Genomic DNA, 19,495 nt, shown 5'->3' with positions numbered 1-19,495 from the left:
AGTAAATGTTAGATTTGGGATATGTTTTAGGTAAATAAAAAGGAATTGTATATTTAACCATTTAAAGAACTCTTTATTGCCATGCAAATTATACAGTAATTATGTGACCGACTTATTCCACGAAGCAAGATACAAGTAAATTCAGCCACTTACATAAGAAAGCAATCAAATATTCACATAATGTTAAAAAGAAGTCTACAAAGTCTAAAATGTCTCATAAGTAACATATTAATCATCCACTATGAACTAGGACCACAAGATTAGTTATTTGTGGATATTTGGGCCCTGAAACAAAGTGTAACCACTGGCAGTATTCTTACAAAGTGTTTAAAGTGTTCCTCACATAGCCTTTATGAATAACAATGAATTGATTCTTAATTACCAGTGTGAAAAACACAAAGATAATAACACATTTTGTCAAGGAATTATACTGCAAAATCTGAGAGGAATGTTGCTTTCGGTGAGCCTTAACATTTCAGGAAAAGGGTTCCAGTGCAATTGGTGATTTTCATGTGAGGTACAGTACCTACATCACTGTGTGACAGGAACAATTCCCAGGCAGTTTTATGGTGTCAACACTGAACATCCATTCCATAAATAGTCAGCATGTAGCAATGATTGCGTGTCAAGCCACACACATTTGCATCAGTCTCTGTGAGTGTGTTTAGTAACTGTAGTTGCTTGACCTCATATGTTAATTAGCCAGAGTGTCCACCCCCTGCAAGGTCAAGGAGTGAACCGGCAGCTTCCTGGGCCTCTGCGTCCAGCTGTAATATCTCTACTGTCTCCAGATCCAGGTCAGCATCTCCTGGGAGCACTAGGTACTGGTACTGGTTATACTGGTAATAATGGAGCTCGATGTAGCCACTGTCAGCAAGCGGATCTTTCTCACCCTCCTTTTCCGCCTCCTCGTGAAGTGTCACAGACTCTATGGCAACCAGCTCCTCCTGGTCAGGGGTCAAGGAGCAGGACATACTGGAGGAAAGGTCGTCTGGGTAGGTGGGGGAAGTGCCAGGGAAGGTTAGACACACAGACTTGATAAGGATACTTAATATTCAATACTTACTGTATGAGTAAATCTAGATTTGAAAATGTGTTTGTGTGATGATTACAGAACCAACACACATTTCTCTACTATAATAAAAAATAAGAGCAATCCTCTTATCCTTCACAGCTACATCATTCTGCTGTTGCCCCAGAGATGTAGCTCAGTGTGTAAGAAATACTACCACTCATTGACACAAGCTGAAAATCACTTTGCATAAGCACCACACTAAAAAGGACATATAAAGAGGGCAGTCCTGGTGTTGCTGTGGCTATAGGTTGCCAGGGCAATGCCATGTTGTTCCCATGACAATACCACCCAAACACACCAGTTTTGCAACCCAGAGAGAAAGTCAAACTACACAAGAACTTAGGGGACCACTTTTACAAAGTTAACTAGTCATAAAGAATAATGGGGAAAATCTGACAAAAAGGAATGAATCTGAACTCATTTTCATTTTCTTAGCTTTCTTACTAATAGATGCACATTTCATCATATGCCTGGATTTCAATTGTGATTTTAATATTGGTGTGGGCCTACCTGACATCTCGACAGTTTCACACATGACCGGTAGTCCATAATCAGCTGCCTCCTGCCTGCCCCATGGAAATGAAATGGCATTAAAGATGACATATGGATGTTAATAAGAAACTGTCACATTAAGGCATGTGGCATTTCCAACTGGTCCACCATGATTTAATTCCATGTGTTTACACTTACAATACAGGGTTGTTAAGTAGATTGATGTTGGTACTGTGGCAATAGTGTGTTTTCTTCAGCACCTCTAACAGAGCAGGTCGATATTCTGGACACACGCACCACAATGACCCCTTTCCACCAGACTGTAATAACACCACACAAAATTACTACAACTCATCGATTCACAAATATCTAAGAAGTGAATAATAATACAAATATAAAAAATCTGACTGAGTACATAGAAATGGTTGTCCAACCTGGGTCCTCACCTTACTCTTATCCCTGTTGATGCGGCTGAAGCTCTTACTCAGGGACAGGTTGTGCCGAACTGAATTCCTCCACCCACCCGGGGCAGCCCTGTAGTAGGAGAATGTGTTGATGATCCACTCATAGATGCCCTTCACCGGAAGCTGTTTCTCTGGTGAATCCTCTATTGCCATGAATATAAGGCTGCTGAAGGAGTATGGGGGCTTGCCGAAGGCAGAGGGACCCTGTGGGGCTGGCGCGTGGTCCTGAGGTTCTACACAGGCTAGTGAGGAGATCTTGAGCAGAGGCTGCATGGGGAGTAGGTTACGTCTCTGGTGAAGCCAGCTTAGGCAGGTCAGGTCATCCTGGTCAGAAGGGAGCGGTGACCCGAGGCAGTGTGAGGTGAAGTCAGCGAAGTGCTGAGGAAGTGTGGGACAGGAGGGAGAGGAGTGGGTGAGAGGGAAGGAGATTGGGGTGTAAGGGGAGAGGGGAGGAGAGGAGGGCACAGTGGCAGAAGAATGAGGTAGTGAGGGAGACAGTGAGAGATATTTGCAGGGAATGCCTGGGGACTGGATGGGAGAGAGGGGTGGCAGTGAATGATCTTTCTCCATCGCTCTCCCTGCTACAAACAGGTGATATTCACATGAACCTGTTGAAAAAAACGAAACAATCAACAAACATGTAAGCAATCATTTGTTGGACCGGATCTCAAAGGAATGTCTGTACACTGACATAACAAAATATGCAACATCTAGTGACATTATTATTTGCAAAGATTGAGGGTCAGATATCAAAACTATCATACAATAAAGGAGATTATAATCAAATAAATATAAATACACTGTTAAAGACGGATCCAAAGGTACAGTGGACAAAAGAGTCGCGCAGTTCAAAGTCCTAACAAATTATTTTTGCTCCACTATTCATGTGTAAATGATTTAGCAAGCCATCAAGCGGATCTACGGGCTCTGAATGACGGAGACGGACAGGTGCACATAAGAGATAGGTGTTTATATATATATTTTTTTCCTTTTCTTGTAAAGTCAGACAAAATCCCTAAATATCTTTCCAGTTAGCAAACAAAACTAAAATGAAGCCGCATGGTGTACCACCTGAGAAAATGGCGCTAGAATATTAAGTTACATTTTGAACAATTAGCAAGCTAACCATTCTTTTGTGAATATGTCTAGGTACTGAGATAAGGACGGGTGCAAACAAGAGTAACTTACCTTTAGTGCCAAACTAATGTAAAGTTGATGGGGTGTAAATGTGCATCAACGCGAATTCATTTATCACTAGAAATATTTCCGTTTGAACAATCCAGCGGCAAGAACCCAGCTCAACGCACGAATTATCAGTGGAGTCCGCGTTCTTACTTTTCCCTGGTTTCCTTGGAAACCAAAAGGACGCTTTGCAGCCGGCGCGCCTCCTGCTCGACCTTAAAGTGACATACCCATGAATCTGATTTACAACTAACGTTACCCCCAGTCAGCATTAAAGCAGTATACAAGCATTTTCCATCAGTCAAATAGGTTAAGATTAGGCAAGGAGGCTATTTTCCTTTACTATAATGCCCACAAATATTAGTGCCCCATATTGAATCTTTACGACAGATGGTAAGCAAACATTTGCATAGCTCTTCATTGGAACAACTAGCAATATTGAAGAGATGGATGGAAAACACCTTGTTGTGGAGGCTGTTCACTATTACAAGTTATGCATAATGTATGAAAATACAGTTTCGACAAGGAAGATCCAAAATATCAGATGACTCATCTAAACAGGTTCACTGCAACAAATCAAAACATGAAACAAAATATAAATGTGTAAAAATGCATTTGGTTAAAATTCAAACATTCTGTTTTTATTTTACTACAAAAATCAAAACACTGCTGTTCATGCATCCAGTAGCACAGATAAATACAAAAGGAGTTACAAGTGTGTGCTTCACAACAGACACATTATTTCAGCACAGAATGTCAATCCAGGGAGTTGGAAAGATAAATGTGTGCTGTATATAGACAAAACAGTTTGCACTCTCCTCAAATTCTTGCATTGGTCATTTTGGTTGCCTGCCATCTCTCCTTTCAGTTAAGGCTATTACACAGCCTGGGAAAAAGAGCTTACAAGGTTGTAAGATCCTTTTTTTGTTGAAGTGAAAACCCTTAACTCTGAAGACATTTTGTGATGAGCTAACCACTCTTTGATCGCATTAAATGCCATATTCAGTGTGAGTTTATTTAAGGAGTTTATAAACCCTTTAGCCCCTAAAACAAACAACCTACAAGCAAATATCTACAGGCCATTTTGATACAATGGCCACAGGCAAGTGTAGAAATGACCCTTCATAAACTTTGCAGAAGGTCAACATGTGATTGAAAAGTTCCATGCCAGCAGACCCTGAGGCAGGGGCAATACCAGGTCACCTGACCAGGTGAGAGGTGAGCCAGTAGATGATGACTGGCTGAAAAATAGCAGTTGCCATGGTAATGTAAAGGCGGAAACGGGGTTTGGCGCTTGCTCCAGCACCCATGGAGTCCGAGGACAACGAGGAAAGAATCTTCATCTTGAGTGAGCGCACCTGAGAGGGGAGATGCAAGATGCAATTTAAAAAGAGTCAAAAGATATTCTGACATTTTTCACCCAGACCACAAAACAACATTATTCTTAGATTTCTGACCCAGACCACAAAACACAATACACAGTAAACAGCCTAGGCCGCCACCAGGAAAGACAGATGTGATGATCTCTCCTTCATATTACAATATATCATCATAGTGACTTTGAGGATGTTATAACCTGCATGTTTCTTTAGTCTTATATTACAAACAATTTAATACCAGACACTGTTTTCTGGTTGCCCACACCAAACAAAACACTAGTCTCCTCTGCAAAGAAATGCAGCATTTATTAATACATCCCTACATAATTTATTACGTGACAAGACTATCATACTTGCTCTGCTACAGCATTCTGCCAAAAAAATACAAAAATAACTATATATGCATGTTTAACCATGAGTACCATAAACTCTGCACTCACTATGAAATACATGAGGGCACAAGAACTCCAGGCCAAAGCAACAAAGTACCCATCACTGCCAAAGAGGAGTCCACACAGGACAGTAAAAATCATCCTAAAACAGAGAAGGGGAACAGTTTAGCTCCAAGCTCCATCTTACTTCATTTCATTTAATGTCATGAAATGCTTTTCATACTCCTTTACAAAACAGCAACATTTTAATGTACATTAAAATAAAGCTGTCATGGAGGACTTTTTGTAAAGTAATGGCAGAAAAAGCCTTACCCCACGTATTTGTATCCACTGTAAGCAATGAGATCAAAGGTAGAAAGATCAGAGTGCACTGTAAGAAGGTACAAGCTCAGAAGCATGGCAAACACTTCAATAACCATCCAGACCAGGGCAGTACTAGCACAAAGCCCCAACACCTCTGGACTGAACCTGCCCCAAGAGAGAAGACCACGGGTAAGCAGATCTGATATGACAATACAGGTACAATACAGGTATAATCATTCACAATGAATGTGTAATACAAGACAACAGAAGTGAGTAATTACAACAGCATCTGTAATAATAGTAGGTCAATTAAAAAAAGCTGAACAGGCGAAATTGAATGTGATGAAATTAAACATATTTAACCTTTTCTGGATTCCAAGGGCCATCCCAGCTAGCAAAAGGTAGGTGATGAAAGCCATTGCTATGACAAAAAGACAAGAAACCTTAATTAGAATCAGAATAAAAATCTGACAGTGACTGATTAAAAGTGCTACTTGGCAGTTGTGTTTTTTAAGACAGACTATGAAGAACATTTACATTTAGTCATTTAGTAGACGCTTTTATCCAAAGCGACTTACAATGTATACACATTTTACATTTACACTGATGGCACACTGCACATCAGGAGCAATTAGGGGTTCAGTGTCTTGCTCAAGGACGCTTCGACAGGAATTATTAAGACTTTGGGAAGTGTTAAATCACATTGCATTCTGCATAACTGGAAGAGGGAATCTAATTCACATGCTCACAACCGAGGTATTTTCATCATGACATCCATGTCAGTGTTATTCTTAGTCTAGCAGTGGGAAAACCTTGACTCACAGGGTATGTAGAGGTCAGGAGCATTCAGATCATGCCGGGGGGGCAGAGGGGTATCTCTGTGGTATCGCACTTCCCAGTCCTGATGACATAATAATACACAATTAAAAAAAGGCATCAGACACACTTCCTCATCTTTATCAGGACGTGGAATGCTTTGTGCATTGCATCTGACGATAGAGAGATAAAGCACAGAACAAACGCTTCCTTTCCAACAAACTATGATTGGGGAACAGCTATGAAGGAGTGACGTGAGAGACCGTATGTATGATTGTCACTGGGTTTGAGTAAAATTACTAACGGCAAAATGTGATCAGGACAAAGTGTTTTCAGATGTCAACGAGAAAACATACAACTCCAGCATCATGGCAATTTCACTCAAGCCCCTAACAGCAAGAACATTTTCAAACAGATTCATGAATTTGAGGTAAACCAAGATCTGGAAGTAGTCAGTAGCTTTAGTAGATATGCAAAAATGTGCACATGTAAACCAAGGGTGTAAGTGTACAGCACAAACTGTGAATGAAGAAGTAGATCCCTGCGTTCTGCATGTAATGTGTGGACCTACATGCTTTTAAATCAGGTAAACTCTGCATGTAATGTGTGGACCTACATGCTTTTAAATCAGGTAAACTCTACATATGCATACGTTTGCAAAGTACCTACGCATGCCATGAACATTTCTGGTGGGAATGAGCGATATGCATTTTAGTGTTAAACATGAGTATGATCGGTTTACACACTGTGGATGTCACTATGAATGTATTTACCTGGTGTGTATAGGGGAACATGAGGAGCATCAGTTTCTTGATTACATATTTCGTGTCGACTGCGAAGAAATACTTCAGCTTGTTCATTGAAACAAACCGGCTTATCTGTGATTTGGGGGCGAAACAGGATATGCACACAAGTTTTCAAACAGCACAATGATGGCTGTTGTTTTAAACACAAAATATTCCACACTCCTGATGACACACAACTCTCGCCTCAAGAACAAGTCTTACCTCTTTATTGACAATATCCTTCCCCTGGTTAGCAATTGAGGAACCATACATCACAGCAGCATTGGCCATTGGGTCAGTAAATAAATTGTTCACGCCAACGCCAGCACCAGCACCAGCACCAGCAGCTGGGGGTCCACTCATGTATCCTGAATTGTAGTAACCCTGATTGGTCATTTGTGGCCCTCCTGAACTGGTGTCATCAAAGAGCATGGGGTCTCCGGCTGGAGGACCTGTACGAGCTCTTGGTTTAGCTGTATGAGTTACAGACAGATTACATATTTGTCAGTTAATGAAACAGTGCTGCAGAGCAGTACGCCGTATAGCCCGACACGGTCAATCCAACATACATACGTCAATAAAATCCGATATCCAGGTAACAGTACAGTCGCGGCGTTAACAAGGTTATAGTCCGTGACATTCTTGACAGAGAAGACAGAAACATGTAATAATCGAAGTAACTATGACAGTAGGATTTTTTTCAAATTCAGAGCTATTACGTTATTTTGCAAGTTAACTCCTCGACAAGCACTTAACACTGCAAGAAGATGCCACAGTCTGCCAGTGTGAATTTAACAGTGAGCTGGGGTTATCAGTAACAATACTGAACTCCGCCGGTTTTCACCAAACGTAATAGACTAAGTAACTGCGTGTGTTATCGAATTAACGTCACTAAATGTTCTTCTTAAATACCCAACAATGGACATTGTACGTTGGGATAGTTTACCAAGTTCATCAAGCTAGCTAGCTACGTAGGTAACGTTAACTGTAGTAGCTAATATCATTGACGTTACTTACTTGCTCTGTGTCCATGGTGTGGAAGGTCCATTTTCTAACGTAGGATAATTCTATACAAAAACAAGAAAAACAAGTGATCTACTTGTTAGATCTGTAATGGGTTTGCAAAATCAACTGGTTGACTTGCTAGCTATCACTACTGTTGGCAGCAGATGTTACTTCGTCAGCTGGGCAGCCACGTCAATTGCTAGCTAGCTAGCAAGCTAACTAACTAACTAACTATCCTTAGTACATCAGAGAGCTTCATGTACCTTTACAGCTTACTTAAACTCTTTGACATTAGTCATTGAATGCAATTCTTTGTAATAATAACCAGAAATTGAAGACGTGTTTTATATTTAAAGCTAACAACGATTAGCTGACACTTACTAGTACGTGTATATCCGACCCTCCATTGACCCGCCCTCCAGCTTTCACTCATTGGTCAATTAATCTTTGCCTGCGTGGCAAGCGTGACGATCCTTACAATGGTATTGGTCAAGCAGCATTTTTTTTGTTTTGATAACTTCTAACAATCGATTGGTTTAACAAAATGTCAATCAATAGTCAATTGACCGCTCGCCATGGAAAAGTTTACAGCTGAGGTCCGTAGAAAATTGCAGATTCATCTTATATGAGATGTAGAAACTGTACGGTTGGAATATGCAAACGCTATAAGTGGGGACAATCCATCTGGCATAAGTTACTTTTCTGTCAATTATTTAGGCTATTAAGCTATCATCAATGCTTTGGGGCAAACATTACGCTATTTCACTCATACGTGCGTATTTTAGCCTACAACACATTTTATATTCAGCAGTGATTAATACTTTACAAGTTGGATCACTTGACAAACGCACCACTCTAAACAATAATATATCATCTTTCCCATATCCTAGTCTACTGGGTGAATGGGCCGCTATAGGCTTCACAGGAATGACACGGAAATGTCAAATCAAATGTTCAAATCAAACGGGCTTTAAGCAATAAAGTTGCGTGATTTATGTGTCACTAGACGAGTACGAGGTGTGCCTGTGCACAGTGTTCACGAGGTGTGCCTGTGCACAGTGTTCTGCACATCTGTATTAAACGTCGTAAGTTGCTATAAGGCCTTCGGCAAACTGGTGTGTTGAGCACTACGCAATTATTTCTGCAGGTCACGACATGTCGGAGAGAACGGTGAGGGTGTGTCGTCTCAGCATTCCGTAGGCATGAGTCATATTGGCCTCATCAGTTTCTCTCTCTTTCTGAGTGTTGATAAACCAGGACTAGCCTGCCATGACCCAGTCCCTTGCGATAAGACACAGTCTAAGTAAGTAGGCTAAGTCTCAGAATAAAAAAAGTAGAATTCGAAATTGAGGAAGAAGGTGGTAGGTCTACAGTTGGGAATATGCTAATGAAAAAAAATGTTCTGAATAAACGATTAAAAAAAGAAAATTCCAGTCACCTGTCAAAACGTCATAGGCCTACTGTTTATTGTTTATTGTAAGTCATATACGAAAACGTCATATAGAAATATATCATGCAGGTAAAACCGAATAAACTAACACGGTTAAATGTTCAATGTCTATCCCATTCTGTCCTTAAAAGATGACTCAGCCCGCGGTCGAGAACGTGTAGCAAACGATGTCTTACTGAGCGAGCGGCACTGACCGAAAGGCAGCTGTCACGAGCAGCCTCTTTGGTAATCAACCGTGGAATCTCTTGTTCCCCTGAATGAAAAGTACATGAAGAACTTCGAATCTGTAATAGCTCATTATCCTAACGGAACATCCAGGGGTTCTCAGATAGTCTTAACAAGGAGGATGGGCCACGAGCTACTGCGAAAAATGTGAGCTAGAGCTAGTCTCGTGCACTCGACTGAGTCATTTTACGAGACAGGCGGCTTTCCCTGCTTTCGATTAATGTGGTTGCCTAGGCCTAGAAATTATGCCGTGGTAGCCTATAACGACAATTTTAGTCATTACTAGGGTATTTTAAAACAAAACATTTTCACTGCCGATGACTTATGAATGAATAGAGTGCGTTTGATATGAATTGACAACAAACGGACACGAAATAAATACAATATAGCATTTGACAAGGTATATTGTTTATATTTAGGTTACTTTGCAAAACAGTTTTGTGGTAATTTTTGGGAAGATATAGACGTAGTTGCTTACACCATAGCCATTTAGCCAGGAAACAACAGATGAAGAACTGTCAAAATGGGATTCCCGGAAAAAACTAAATATGGTCATATACGTCACCAGCCCGCATGTGATCCGCAACTGCCCGCACCATTTCCCGAAATGGGAGGGGCGTAAAGTAATCGGTTGTTAGAAATTAGGTGTTTATAATCCATGCCTCCTCCGTAATTTCACCAGAGCCTGAAACTGAATCTATACGAAGAGTCATGCTATACCACGTTTTCATATTCTAAAGATATTCGTGGCTGTTTTGCTATTCAACACGTGCTGTATCGTTTCCCTATACCCCCTGGATCTTGGATTATTCTTCCCGGCAATAGGTGGTGCTTCCTTAATTTTGAAAGTGCTGTATTTGCTTGGGCAGTGGATATAGGCAGCCGAAGTAAAGAAAACATCAGTTTTCTCGCTCAACTGTATTTTGTTGTGTAGCCGGAGAACACAAGGACACTAAGTGAAACATCGCATATATGTATCGGAACTATCTTAGAGGAACCGACCAGACCTTCTCCGAGAGTAGCTCTGGCTCCGGATCCAATCCAACTACGGGAACGAGCACTGCCACCACGCAGCAGCAACAGGTGAGTTACCTTTAGGGGCAGTATTTCTAATAGATACTTCTAGATACGGTGGAGTTAGGTTTTCTGTCTTTGTGTCATATAACGAGAACAATTACTAGCCATATAACTAGGCTACTCTGACCTAAAGTTATTATTATTAAGGTGTGCTATAAGCATTCACTGGTATTAACTACCTTGAAGGATACAACTAATCAACTGATCTAAAACTCTATGTTGTTATTCATTGTTTGACTGGCTGGTGACAATTCTTTTCTTTCTTGTTCATTCTTCCTTCTAAGTAAGTAAACACAATGACACAACTATTAATGAATTGTGAGCATACTGTCCTTTTAGTGAAGAAATAGTAACCATGGCCAATTATTTTCTGTTGTGTATATGTTATTAACTTGCATGATTCAATAACTTGACTCATGTCAATATCTCTTGTCATACATTGCTGTTATTAAATCCTGGTGATAAAAAAAAAAAAAGATACATTAATATAAGAGTACATTTAATTCTTCCCTAATATCTCTTTTTTTCTGCAACCATAGAAGTTCTCTGTGGCAGGACCCAGTCACTTTGTGCCCAGCCTCAATGCAATCACCTCCAGTCAGGATCTACAGTGGCTGGTACAGCCCTCAATCATTGGCCCTCCAGGCCCCTCAAGACCCCTGCGCCCCCCTTACCCCATGCTACCTGGCGCCCAGTCCATGGGGGGCTTCCGTCCCCCTCAGGGCCAGTTTCTCCGCCCAGGGGTTATACGAGCCCCTACCGGGTCAGGGCACTCCACGAGACGCCGTAATGATGAACACGTAAGATCAATGGCAATGCTCCTTTTAGTTATGGCTGTTTGTTTATGTGTCTGTATGTATGTGTGTGTGTTTGTGTATGTGTGTATAAATGGATAGATAGCCTCAGAGGGATAACTTGCATTGGGTGGGGGCCTTTCGTAGTCTGTTGAATCTATGGAGCCTGCTGCAATCCACTGTCCACATAGAGGAAAAGGGAGTGCTAGGTTGACAGATGGATAGACTGATGTTAGAGTGCCTCAGTAGTGTGTAATATCCTGTAAGGAGAGTGACTGCTTGGTTGTGTAGTTTCACTGATTACACAGGACAAACTGAGTGGAGAGAGAGGTCAGAGCTAGAAGAAAGAGGAACACTCAGATATGCCTTCTCTTAAGAATTTGGTGGTGGCAATTTAGATTGATGTAAATCACATTGTTTTGTTGTGATATGTACTATTTTATATGATGACGTGAAAAGGTAGTATTGATTCTGTTGAAAAAGAGACATGTTTATTTACATTCCTCAAATGTGCTCTAAAGGTGATATGGGTGACATGTTTATTGTCCATGTTGACCTCTCACCTTCATATATCCAGTTTCAGACTGAGTAAAGTGGGTGAAATAATGCGACAGGAAATGAAATATCATGTGACTCATTGGGGTAAATCACATGACTCAAACATGACTCATCAAGGGGGTCTAGGTGTGACTCATCAAAATGTCAGGAAGGGAATAGAGGGACAGACAAACAGACAGACAAAGGATAGAATGGGACAGAGATGCTGTAAAATCATTGGATGGGTAGATGAGCTGGTAATTATAAAAACTGAGATTGGGTCATTCGTATCAAGTCCCAAGTGCCCTCACATGTATTAACAGGATACTTCCAGCAGGTGGTAGTGTTGGACATGTGTTGGAACAATGTGGACTACAGTAATCATAGGCCCACATCAAATGTATGAATGAAAATTTCAACTTCACACTATTGAATTAGTTCAGTTATATCAAACTCATTTTTTCTGAAACGATACAAATTTAATTTGCTGTATTTTTTTATCCTTGCAGTTAACCCTGGAGGAGCAACAACGGCGAAGAGTTAGGAGGGAGCGAAACAAAATGGCTGCTGCTAAATGTAGAAACCGCAGAAAGGAACTGACTGATACCCTTCAAATTGTAAGTTCAAGTCCATCAGAAAAAAATTGTCACAATGGAATTTTCTCTGTTGTAAAACCCATGTGATTTTAGGATGATTTTTGTTTGGTACATGGGAATATGAAACCTCTTTTCTCTTCTACAGGAGACTGACGAGTTGGAGGAGAAGAAGTCCACCCTACAGAAGGAGGTTGCCAATCTGCAGAAAGAAAAAGAGAAGCTTCAACTGGTTCTCGAGGCCCATCGCCCCATCTGCAAGACCCAGGATTCAGACTCCGACTCTGACTGCCGTCCTGAACTTCCTTTTCTTGGAGACATCAAGATTGAGCCGGCTGACACTGATCTACCGCGACCTTCGACCTCAGCCCAGGCAAAAGCAGAAAAACCCAAGCCGAAAATCATCATCCCACCTCCATCTGCCGTTGGCTCTTCGTCTGCCATCCATGCCGAATCCGAAGCTCTTCACACACCTGTGCTCCTATCCACGCCGTTGTTCACACCGTTCACAGCCAGCATGGTCTTCACCTACCCATCAGATACGAGCCACTCGGTGGCCGCACAGAACCTCAGCCTTCCTGGTCCTTCGTCTTCCACTCATCAGAGCACCACCTATGCCTCTAGGAAACATGAGCCTTGTGGTATAGCCCATCGTCGTAGCAGCAGCAGTGGTGACCAGTCAGATCACTCGCTCAACTCTCCAACCATCCTGACCTTGTGATGTTCTCAAGCTTTCCTGTAATGACTAAAGAACATGGACAGAATTTGATGCATATGATAAAGATAATGAAAATGAAAAAATGATTAGTCTAGAAAATGACGAGGTGGCAACTGAAAGTGTTTTAAATCAAAACATTTCAACTAATGAAGACGAAGAAACAGTGCTTCGGCCCCATACTTATGAAATCATTTAGTAATAACTGTTCCACATGCAGTATATACTAACATTTGTCCTTTTACAGGTTCAAAACTATACAACTCTTTATTCATAATATACATTATATATTATAGCTTTATTTAATTAATCCCAGTAGAACTATGGGATGACCTCATTGAATTACACTTATCGAGCTTCCAATAACATTATCAAATTGAAAGATGTTTGTTTGTTGGTTTGTTTTCCATGAATGGCGTTTGTGAGTATGTTTTAACTGTTATGTGTTTTAAAGTAAGATGCATGTTCTATTTTCAAAGAAGAAACAATGTGTTAATTCAGAATAGCTGAACATGATGTGGGAGGATTTATGCTAGCTTCTCTTTAACATTTATCGTAGCCTATACACATCATTTATACTAAAAATCGATTTCATTCTTACATTGACATATGTAGCAGACCTGTGGAATGCTGCATATTTCATATAAATGTATGATCACTATGCACTTCAAATTACTTTCTGAGTGTTACACTATTTTGTAAGGTGTGCTATTACATCTGAGATGTTGAACTATAAAGGTAATATATGCAACTATGGCAGAGACACAACCACGGCTGGGCCATAGGGGTACGTCTAGATATTTATTTTGAAAAAGAAACATATAATATTTTTGTAAGAGTTGTCTGTTACCAGTCTGTAATAACAAGGGTCTTCTGTGTTTGGGAATACTACATGTTTTCACTGATGAAATAAAAATAGTGACTCATTTTGTTCTCAAGTGTGTTCTTGGTCATCGCAAATATTATAATGACGTGTGCATGATTCACATGATTCAAATTAAGATAGAAAGAATGTCCAACACACTCATTCTGAATTCTGCCTCCATTTTGTCCTGAATGTTGTTTACCCAAAAACCATACGCTTTGTTCCAAATGGTGGGGTACATTTATAGCTATGGTATACCATGGAATGCGTGAAATGACAGGTAATACAGCAAGTTCTGGTGAGTAACAGCATGGAAGGCTCGACTTCATGTGACTCAGGGTCGACTCATGGTTGGTTAAAAGAGCGGGGGGAACTGAAGAGGAAGGGAGGACACGGCACACAATTTCCTCTTAGGATGTCCTGAAACCAGACAAAGACAAATACTGTGACTCGCACACACCGATGACTGTTCAGTCGTTCAAAAATAAATAAGTAAAAACCTTTCTCTGAACCAATGTTTATGACCAAAGAGTTAAAAACATGTACGGGAAGGCAACTTGTGCTGATTAGGCAAATGAAAAACCACCTGGCAGTGATACTGAGGCGGTATGGGAAGTGGAAAGGAGAGGAGCCAAACGTATGCTTGTAATTAATGCTCATGTATAACGCACTTGAACAACATGTGTGTCACAGAGCCAGTTGAAGTGCTGCATTCTTGATCAAAGGCTTACACATTTTCATATTCATATGAAAGGGTAACTGACAACATAGAAGCTAAAGCCTACAACAAAAAGGTGAATGGGTCAAGGAAATGATACAGCAATGTCGAGACTCTAAAACCGATGGTGGTGAATACGTAACGTTTCTGTCTACCCTGCAGATCAAGCAGTATGAAATGAAACGCAGGTAGTATCTGAATAAAAAAAAGAAAAACAGTTGGAGAAAACTAATTTCATGAACTTTGTGGCCTGTGCAGTAGAACATAGAGTTCTCTGTTTCTTTATCTCCCGAAAGAGAAGTGAGCCACTCACTCACTCACTCATGCCCTTGGGAGCATATGATGTAGATGATGAGAAAGGGGGAGTTTGTCCACAGCAAACCGATGTGCACATGTCCAGATAAAGGAACCTCTGTGTGACAGGATCACTGACCAGAAATAGCTGCTACACTGGCCACAACCTGAAAATAAGTAACAGGAATCTCCACAAATCTATAGCTTTGAATAGACATGGTTACAGGTAGAACATGATGTCTTTGATCAATCAGTAGGCAAAGAACATGTTTTAAATCCTCCAGATTTGTCACAAAAAAGCCATGACAGGTTTGGGTGTGTCAATCAGTGTATTTTAAAGCTCTCCAATACACTACAAGCATAGCCCAACAGTTATAGCCAGAGACAATGATATTACTAGGCAATAGGATTTATGCTAAAAAGGAAAAAAAGAACAATAAAATAGCAGTCACCGAAGTGATGTTGATCATGCCAGTTGTACTGGTATTTAAAAGCATTTTGCAAAATTAACACAAAACAAATGACTGGTGAGCCAAACTTATTCTGCGTAGTAATAATAATAATAATAACAATAATCTACAATGTGAAATGTCATCTTATCCATTTTTGAAATTACCAGTGTATAAACCTAATACAATGTGCCAAAAATCCAGTCTTGGGAAAATCCAGTTCAACAAAAATATAGTACAGCTACGTGCAGTGAAATCCTCCAGCATATGGTGGGAATCATTATGAGAGCACAGAAGATTTCTCTGGTCTTTTTGGTGCCGTTTATGCAGGAACATAACTTTCAGTGTTGCACAGCTGGATCTTGTGTATCATATACTCCTGGTTAAACCAAGGCAGTTAAGCCCCACATGTGCAATTGCTGAGTAATACTGAGAGCACCTCCAGAACCTGATTAGTGATTTCAACTCTGTTTTTTAAAGTTACAAACATCTAAATACCATTTAATCAACTCTCTGCATTGCCATCTGGTTTCAATGATATGATTCCGTTCACAATTTGCCCTCCACTTCAGCTCAGTGGTTTTTGATCTGATCTAAAATAGATCATTATGGCTCAAATCAGGATTAACACGCAAATCGTTTAAAGGATTCGCCCACAGACCTGTCTAGTGCAGTGCAGTAAAAAATTAGCCCACAATGACATGTAGTCCAGTGCACGTGTTGAAAACCTGGGCAAAGTCAGCGATTTGGTTTTTCCTTCCATGGAAAGTCCATTATATTTAGATAAAATGTACATTTCATTTCAGCATACAGTTCCTTCTAAAATAAAAGGTCATCTTAAATCTTACAGAAAAAAGAAAACAAACTAGGAGATGAAAAGGCCTGAGCTCGCAGTAAAAATATCTGGATAGCCTGCATATCACCAATTCATAGAAATCCAGTATTGAGTTGATTCACTGTCTTAAAAGGTAATACTGCTTAGACCGAGGATCAGTGAGTGAGGACCTTGTTGTTGTCATAGTGATAGTCAATCCCTCTCCCTACATGGAAAGCATTGGCAGCTCCAACAAAGCTCAGTGGAACCACAAAACATTTACAAGTTGTAAACTATCTTATTTCTGAACGTACTGTAGACATTTTTATCTCCAGTTCTGTTTTACTTCATCTTCACTATAGGATGGGGTTGTAGTGAGGATAAAAGATGGCGTTTTAGCATTTCAGTCATCAGGTGAGCAAACCAAGTGCAGCTGGTCCGGGCTCCCCACGCTCCCGGTGCTGGAGCTGCCATCGCCTAAGTCCCGCGCCACCATGCACGGTAGATTTAATTCGGTGGACCCTCCAGGACTGGAGTCACTTCGGCTGACACACTCTTCCTCGAGCACCAAACAAAGTTCTTTCAGGTCTAGGTTTTCCTTGACTAGCCCGTCTTGCATGCGTTCCAAATCGGCTAGTTTCTTCAGGTATCCACCCAGATCCTCGCGCATCACTTTAGCTGCGTTATGACCAAATAATTGCCATTCTCGTGCCAGTTTTTTCACCTTGAGCCGGTCATCGTCCAGGAAACAACACAGATCGCGCAGCTCCTGGTTTTCTTCTTGCAGTCGCTGATTGATAACTTTCAGCTCCCTGATTTCGAGAAGATGTCCCTGCAATTGTTTATTTACCTCTTTGATGAGTCGACCACGCTGTATAAGAGCTGACATCTTTTCTGTCTCTTCTTTACGCAGTCTGCTAACTAGCTCCTCTTTAGAGCAGGCGAGCAAGTCTTCGTCAGACATCTTTGACAACTCTCTGTTGAAAATTTCACTGTCGCTCCCCATTTTGCTGATAAAATATGCAACTGAGTATCCGAAAATGTAGTGCAAATTGCGTGCAGTTCAAGTACCAAAACAACGCATTCAGAAAATAAAAAATTGCATATTGCAAAATACTCACACAGCTGCACCACACACAAATCGTCAATACAGTAAAGCTGGTGTTATCAGTCACGACACTCCCGTTTTCGGGCCTAGGAAACAATGTTCTTGTAACTCCACGGCAAATCGAAAAAATAAACGTAACGTTGGTCAATCGTTGTAAACATGAAAAGCCCTGTATTTTCCCCAGTGACTTTAATCTTCGACTTGGGTGTACAGAGCGCTGTTTTAGGTGTGCACCCGTGGCATCATTGTGTTCTGTTATCGCTGAGGATGACGTACTAAAGCCTCAATCAAATGCGTAGTTCTTTCCTCCGATTAACGTGTTAGCTTATTCCCAGTGATGAAAACGATACAACGAGGACTGGATGAAGTGAAAGAATGAACATTGGACAAGCACAAAATGACCCACTCTGTACTCATCACAATCTTGTGTGTTGGTCAGTTGTCAAGGATTAGGCTACAATGTCCGCTCTTCCTTTCTCTGCCTCTCCGAAACGAACCAGTCCTGCTTTCTCCGCCACGCTTCTTATTCCACCTTTATGCAAAGCAAATTCTTTTTCTATGGTCAAGCAATTTTTTCCACATCGCCGTATTTTCGTTGCATAGTATTTCAGCAGGATCTCAGTGGTGGCCTAACGATGTTTTTTTCTCAAGCGAAATAAATAAATAAATTGAGGGAAAAAATGGGACGGCCTGAGCAGATATGGAAATGAGGTGATTCCTGTGAACGATGCGCAATAGAGCCTTTCGTTCTGTGATAAGCTTTTCCCGCCGCAATTGAGACTATATTTGTAAATATTTGTAGAGATTGGTTACAGTTTTCCAGCGGTGATGGCCGTCGTGCAAACTGCACCAGGAATGTCCCCTTTCCTCTGAAACACCCTCCTCCCCCTCGTCCTTTCCGTCTTCCCTTACGGTAAAGATCCGTATTGTACCTCATGGGAACTATGACATCACTTGACTGTCAGACTGTCATGTACATTCAGCTTTTTTCCTGTAACCATGCTTCCTGCTTATGATCATCTTACCCAAAAGTCAACTTAAAATGTACCCTTACATTATAGGTTTGGATGATAGTGTTTTTCCAATGAAACCTGCTTCTGACCTTTTGTGGATGTACCCCCCCCCCCCCCCCCCCCCAGCCCACACACACACACACACACACACACACACACACACACACACACACACACACACACACACACACACACACACACACTCACTTACATTCACGCGCTGAAAGTGTGACAAAAGGCGTTTTTGTGGACTAAGCCATGGTATTCAGCCACATCCTTCCGCCCTGTGGTCCAAACCTATTGTCACTCTGAGGCCATAACAATGAGGGGTGTTTTGCAGGGGACGGCATGGGAGGGTGCATGGGCGGGGGACTGGAAACAGGCCATGGTGAGGTAACATGGAAGGTAGGGGGGCTATACAGTCACCAGAAAGACTGTACTGAAAGTTTTAAAACAAAAAAGACAGTTGACAATGTCATTTTTTTCTCATTGTGTAATACAGAGGGACAGGCAGAGAGTGAGAGAAAGAGAGAGAGAGAGAGAGTAAAGATAGAGGGAGGGGTAGAGAGAGGGATTTGGGAGGATTTATAGTGATTAATCTCCTCAGGGAACCAGGGGGAAATTGCAGTAACACAACTTATCAGAGCTGACTAGTGCAGCTTTAAAACTACTTGTATTTGCACCAATGTAAATCAATTCAGTCACATATAATGAATACTAAAAAATACAAATAATCAACACATTTGTTGTATTTCAGTGGAAAACTTCACACACTCAGGATGATTTCCCCGACGGGCGATTTAGGCTACAGAAGTAACTCAAGTACATGGAAATGCATGGAGAAGTTATGCTGCAGAGATGACATGATCAGAAGGATAGGAGAATGACTGAATGTCTGTTTTCTTCAGTCCAACTACTGAAACAGCCTTGGTGGTGTTTGTATGTTTTTT

General features: G+C 41.0%; 4 protein-coding genes across 6 annotated transcripts; 1 reads left to right on the top strand and 3 right to left on the bottom strand.

The window, feature by feature from the left end:
- Window positions 1-58: 58 nt before the first annotated feature.
- si:ch211-145o7.3 (forkhead box protein N2) lies at window positions 59-3,727 on the bottom strand. Its single transcript, XM_012839710.2, has 5 exons — window positions 3,220-3,727; window positions 2,014-2,639; window positions 1,766-1,887; window positions 1,586-1,641; window positions 59-991 (listed from the first exon to the last, which is right to left on the bottom strand). Exons 2-5 carry the CDS (start codon window positions 2,599-2,601, stop codon window positions 699-701), a joined length of 1,059 nt encoding a protein of 352 aa, XP_012695164.2. The 5' UTR covers window positions 2,602-2,639; window positions 3,220-3,727; the 3' UTR covers window positions 59-698.
- A 105-nt stretch (window positions 3,728-3,832) lies between these two features.
- Window positions 3,833-8,334, bottom strand: yif1a (Yip1 interacting factor homolog A (S. cerevisiae)). Of its 2 annotated transcripts, XM_012841696.3 has the most exons (9): window positions 8,275-8,334; window positions 7,906-7,955; window positions 7,111-7,361; window positions 6,877-6,981; window positions 6,110-6,188; window positions 5,651-5,708; window positions 5,297-5,452; window positions 5,033-5,126; window positions 3,833-4,571 (listed from the first exon to the last, which is right to left on the bottom strand). In XM_012841696.3, exons 2-9 carry the CDS (start codon window positions 7,934-7,936, stop codon window positions 4,413-4,415), a joined length of 933 nt encoding a protein of 310 aa, XP_012697150.1. In that variant the 5' UTR covers window positions 7,937-7,955; window positions 8,275-8,334; the 3' UTR covers window positions 3,833-4,412. The 2 variants fall into 2 exon arrangements, with proteins under 2 accessions (XP_012697150.1, XP_031443384.1); XM_031587524.2 differs by lacking the exon at window positions 8,275-8,334 and having other exon boundaries at window positions 7,906-8,131.
- Window positions 8,335-10,224: 1,890 nt separating this feature from the next.
- fosl1a (FOS like 1, AP-1 transcription factor subunit a) lies at window positions 10,225-14,211 on the top strand. Of its 2 annotated transcripts, none has more exons than XM_031587366.2 (4): window positions 10,225-10,651; window positions 11,188-11,445; window positions 12,486-12,593; window positions 12,718-14,211. In XM_031587366.2, the coding sequence occupies exons 1-4, from the start codon at window positions 10,541-10,543 to the stop codon at window positions 13,288-13,290; spliced, it is 1,050 nt and encodes a 349-aa protein (XP_031443226.1). In that variant the 5' UTR covers window positions 10,225-10,540; the 3' UTR covers window positions 13,291-14,211. The 2 variants fall into 2 exon arrangements, with proteins under 2 accessions (XP_031443226.1, XP_012697140.2); XM_012841686.3 differs by having other exon boundaries at window positions 10,226-10,651; window positions 11,185-11,445.
- A 1,260-nt stretch (window positions 14,212-15,471) lies between these two features.
- Window positions 15,472-18,449, bottom strand: ccdc85b (coiled-coil domain containing 85B). The gene has a single exon (XM_031587367.2). The coding sequence runs from the start codon at window positions 17,428-17,430 to the stop codon at window positions 16,828-16,830; it is 603 nt and encodes a 200-aa protein (XP_031443227.1). The 5' UTR covers window positions 17,431-18,449; the 3' UTR covers window positions 15,472-16,827.
- Between the last annotated feature and the right edge of the window lie 1,046 nt (window positions 18,450-19,495).

Source organism: Clupea harengus, chromosome 20 (assembly GCF_900700415.2).
Source record: "Clupea harengus chromosome 20, Ch_v2.0.2, whole genome shotgun sequence".
In the NCBI taxonomy this organism is placed as follows: Eukaryota; Metazoa; Chordata; class Actinopteri; order Clupeiformes; family Clupeidae; genus Clupea; species Clupea harengus.
This window is presented reverse-complemented; position numbering and strand designations above follow the sequence as displayed.

Bases quoted from the DNA above. Each gene is read 5' to 3' on its own strand.
- yif1a (XM_012841696.3), bottom strand. From the start codon at position 7,936: ATGGACCTTCCACACCATGGACACAGAGCAA. The intron at 5,127-5,296 runs GTAAGGCTTTTT...TCTCTGTTTTAG, and splicing joins AGTGGATACAAATACGTGGG to GATGATTTTTACTGTCCTGT. The intron at 4,572-5,032 runs GTGAGTGCAGAG...CTCCCCTCTCAG, and splicing joins GTGCCCTCATGTATTTCATA to GTGCGCTCACTCAAGATGAA.
- ccdc85b (XM_031587367.2), bottom strand. From the start codon at position 17,430: ATGGGGAGCGACAGTGAAATTTTCAACAGAGAGTTGTCAAAGATGTCT.
- si:ch211-145o7.3 (XM_012839710.2), bottom strand. From the start codon at position 2,601: ATGGAGAAAGATCATTCACTGCCACCCCTCTCTCCCATCCAGTCCCCA. The intron at 1,888-2,013 runs GTGAGGACCCAG...GTGTTATTACAG, and splicing joins TCAACAGGGATAAGAGTAAG to TCTGGTGGAAAGGGGTCATT. The intron at 992-1,585 runs GTAGGCCCACAC...CCACCTACCCAG, and splicing joins TGAAACTGTCGAGATGTCAG to ACGACCTTTCCTCCAGTATG.
- fosl1a (XM_012841686.3), top strand. From the start codon at position 10,541: ATGTATCGGAACTATCTTAGAGGAACCGACCAGACCTTCTCCGAGAGT. The intron at 11,446-12,485 runs GTAAGATCAATG...TTATCCTTGCAG, and splicing joins GACGCCGTAATGATGAACAC to TTAACCCTGGAGGAGCAACA. The intron at 12,594-12,717 runs GTAAGTTCAAGT...TCTCTTCTACAG, and splicing joins TGACTGATACCCTTCAAATT to GAGACTGACGAGTTGGAGGA.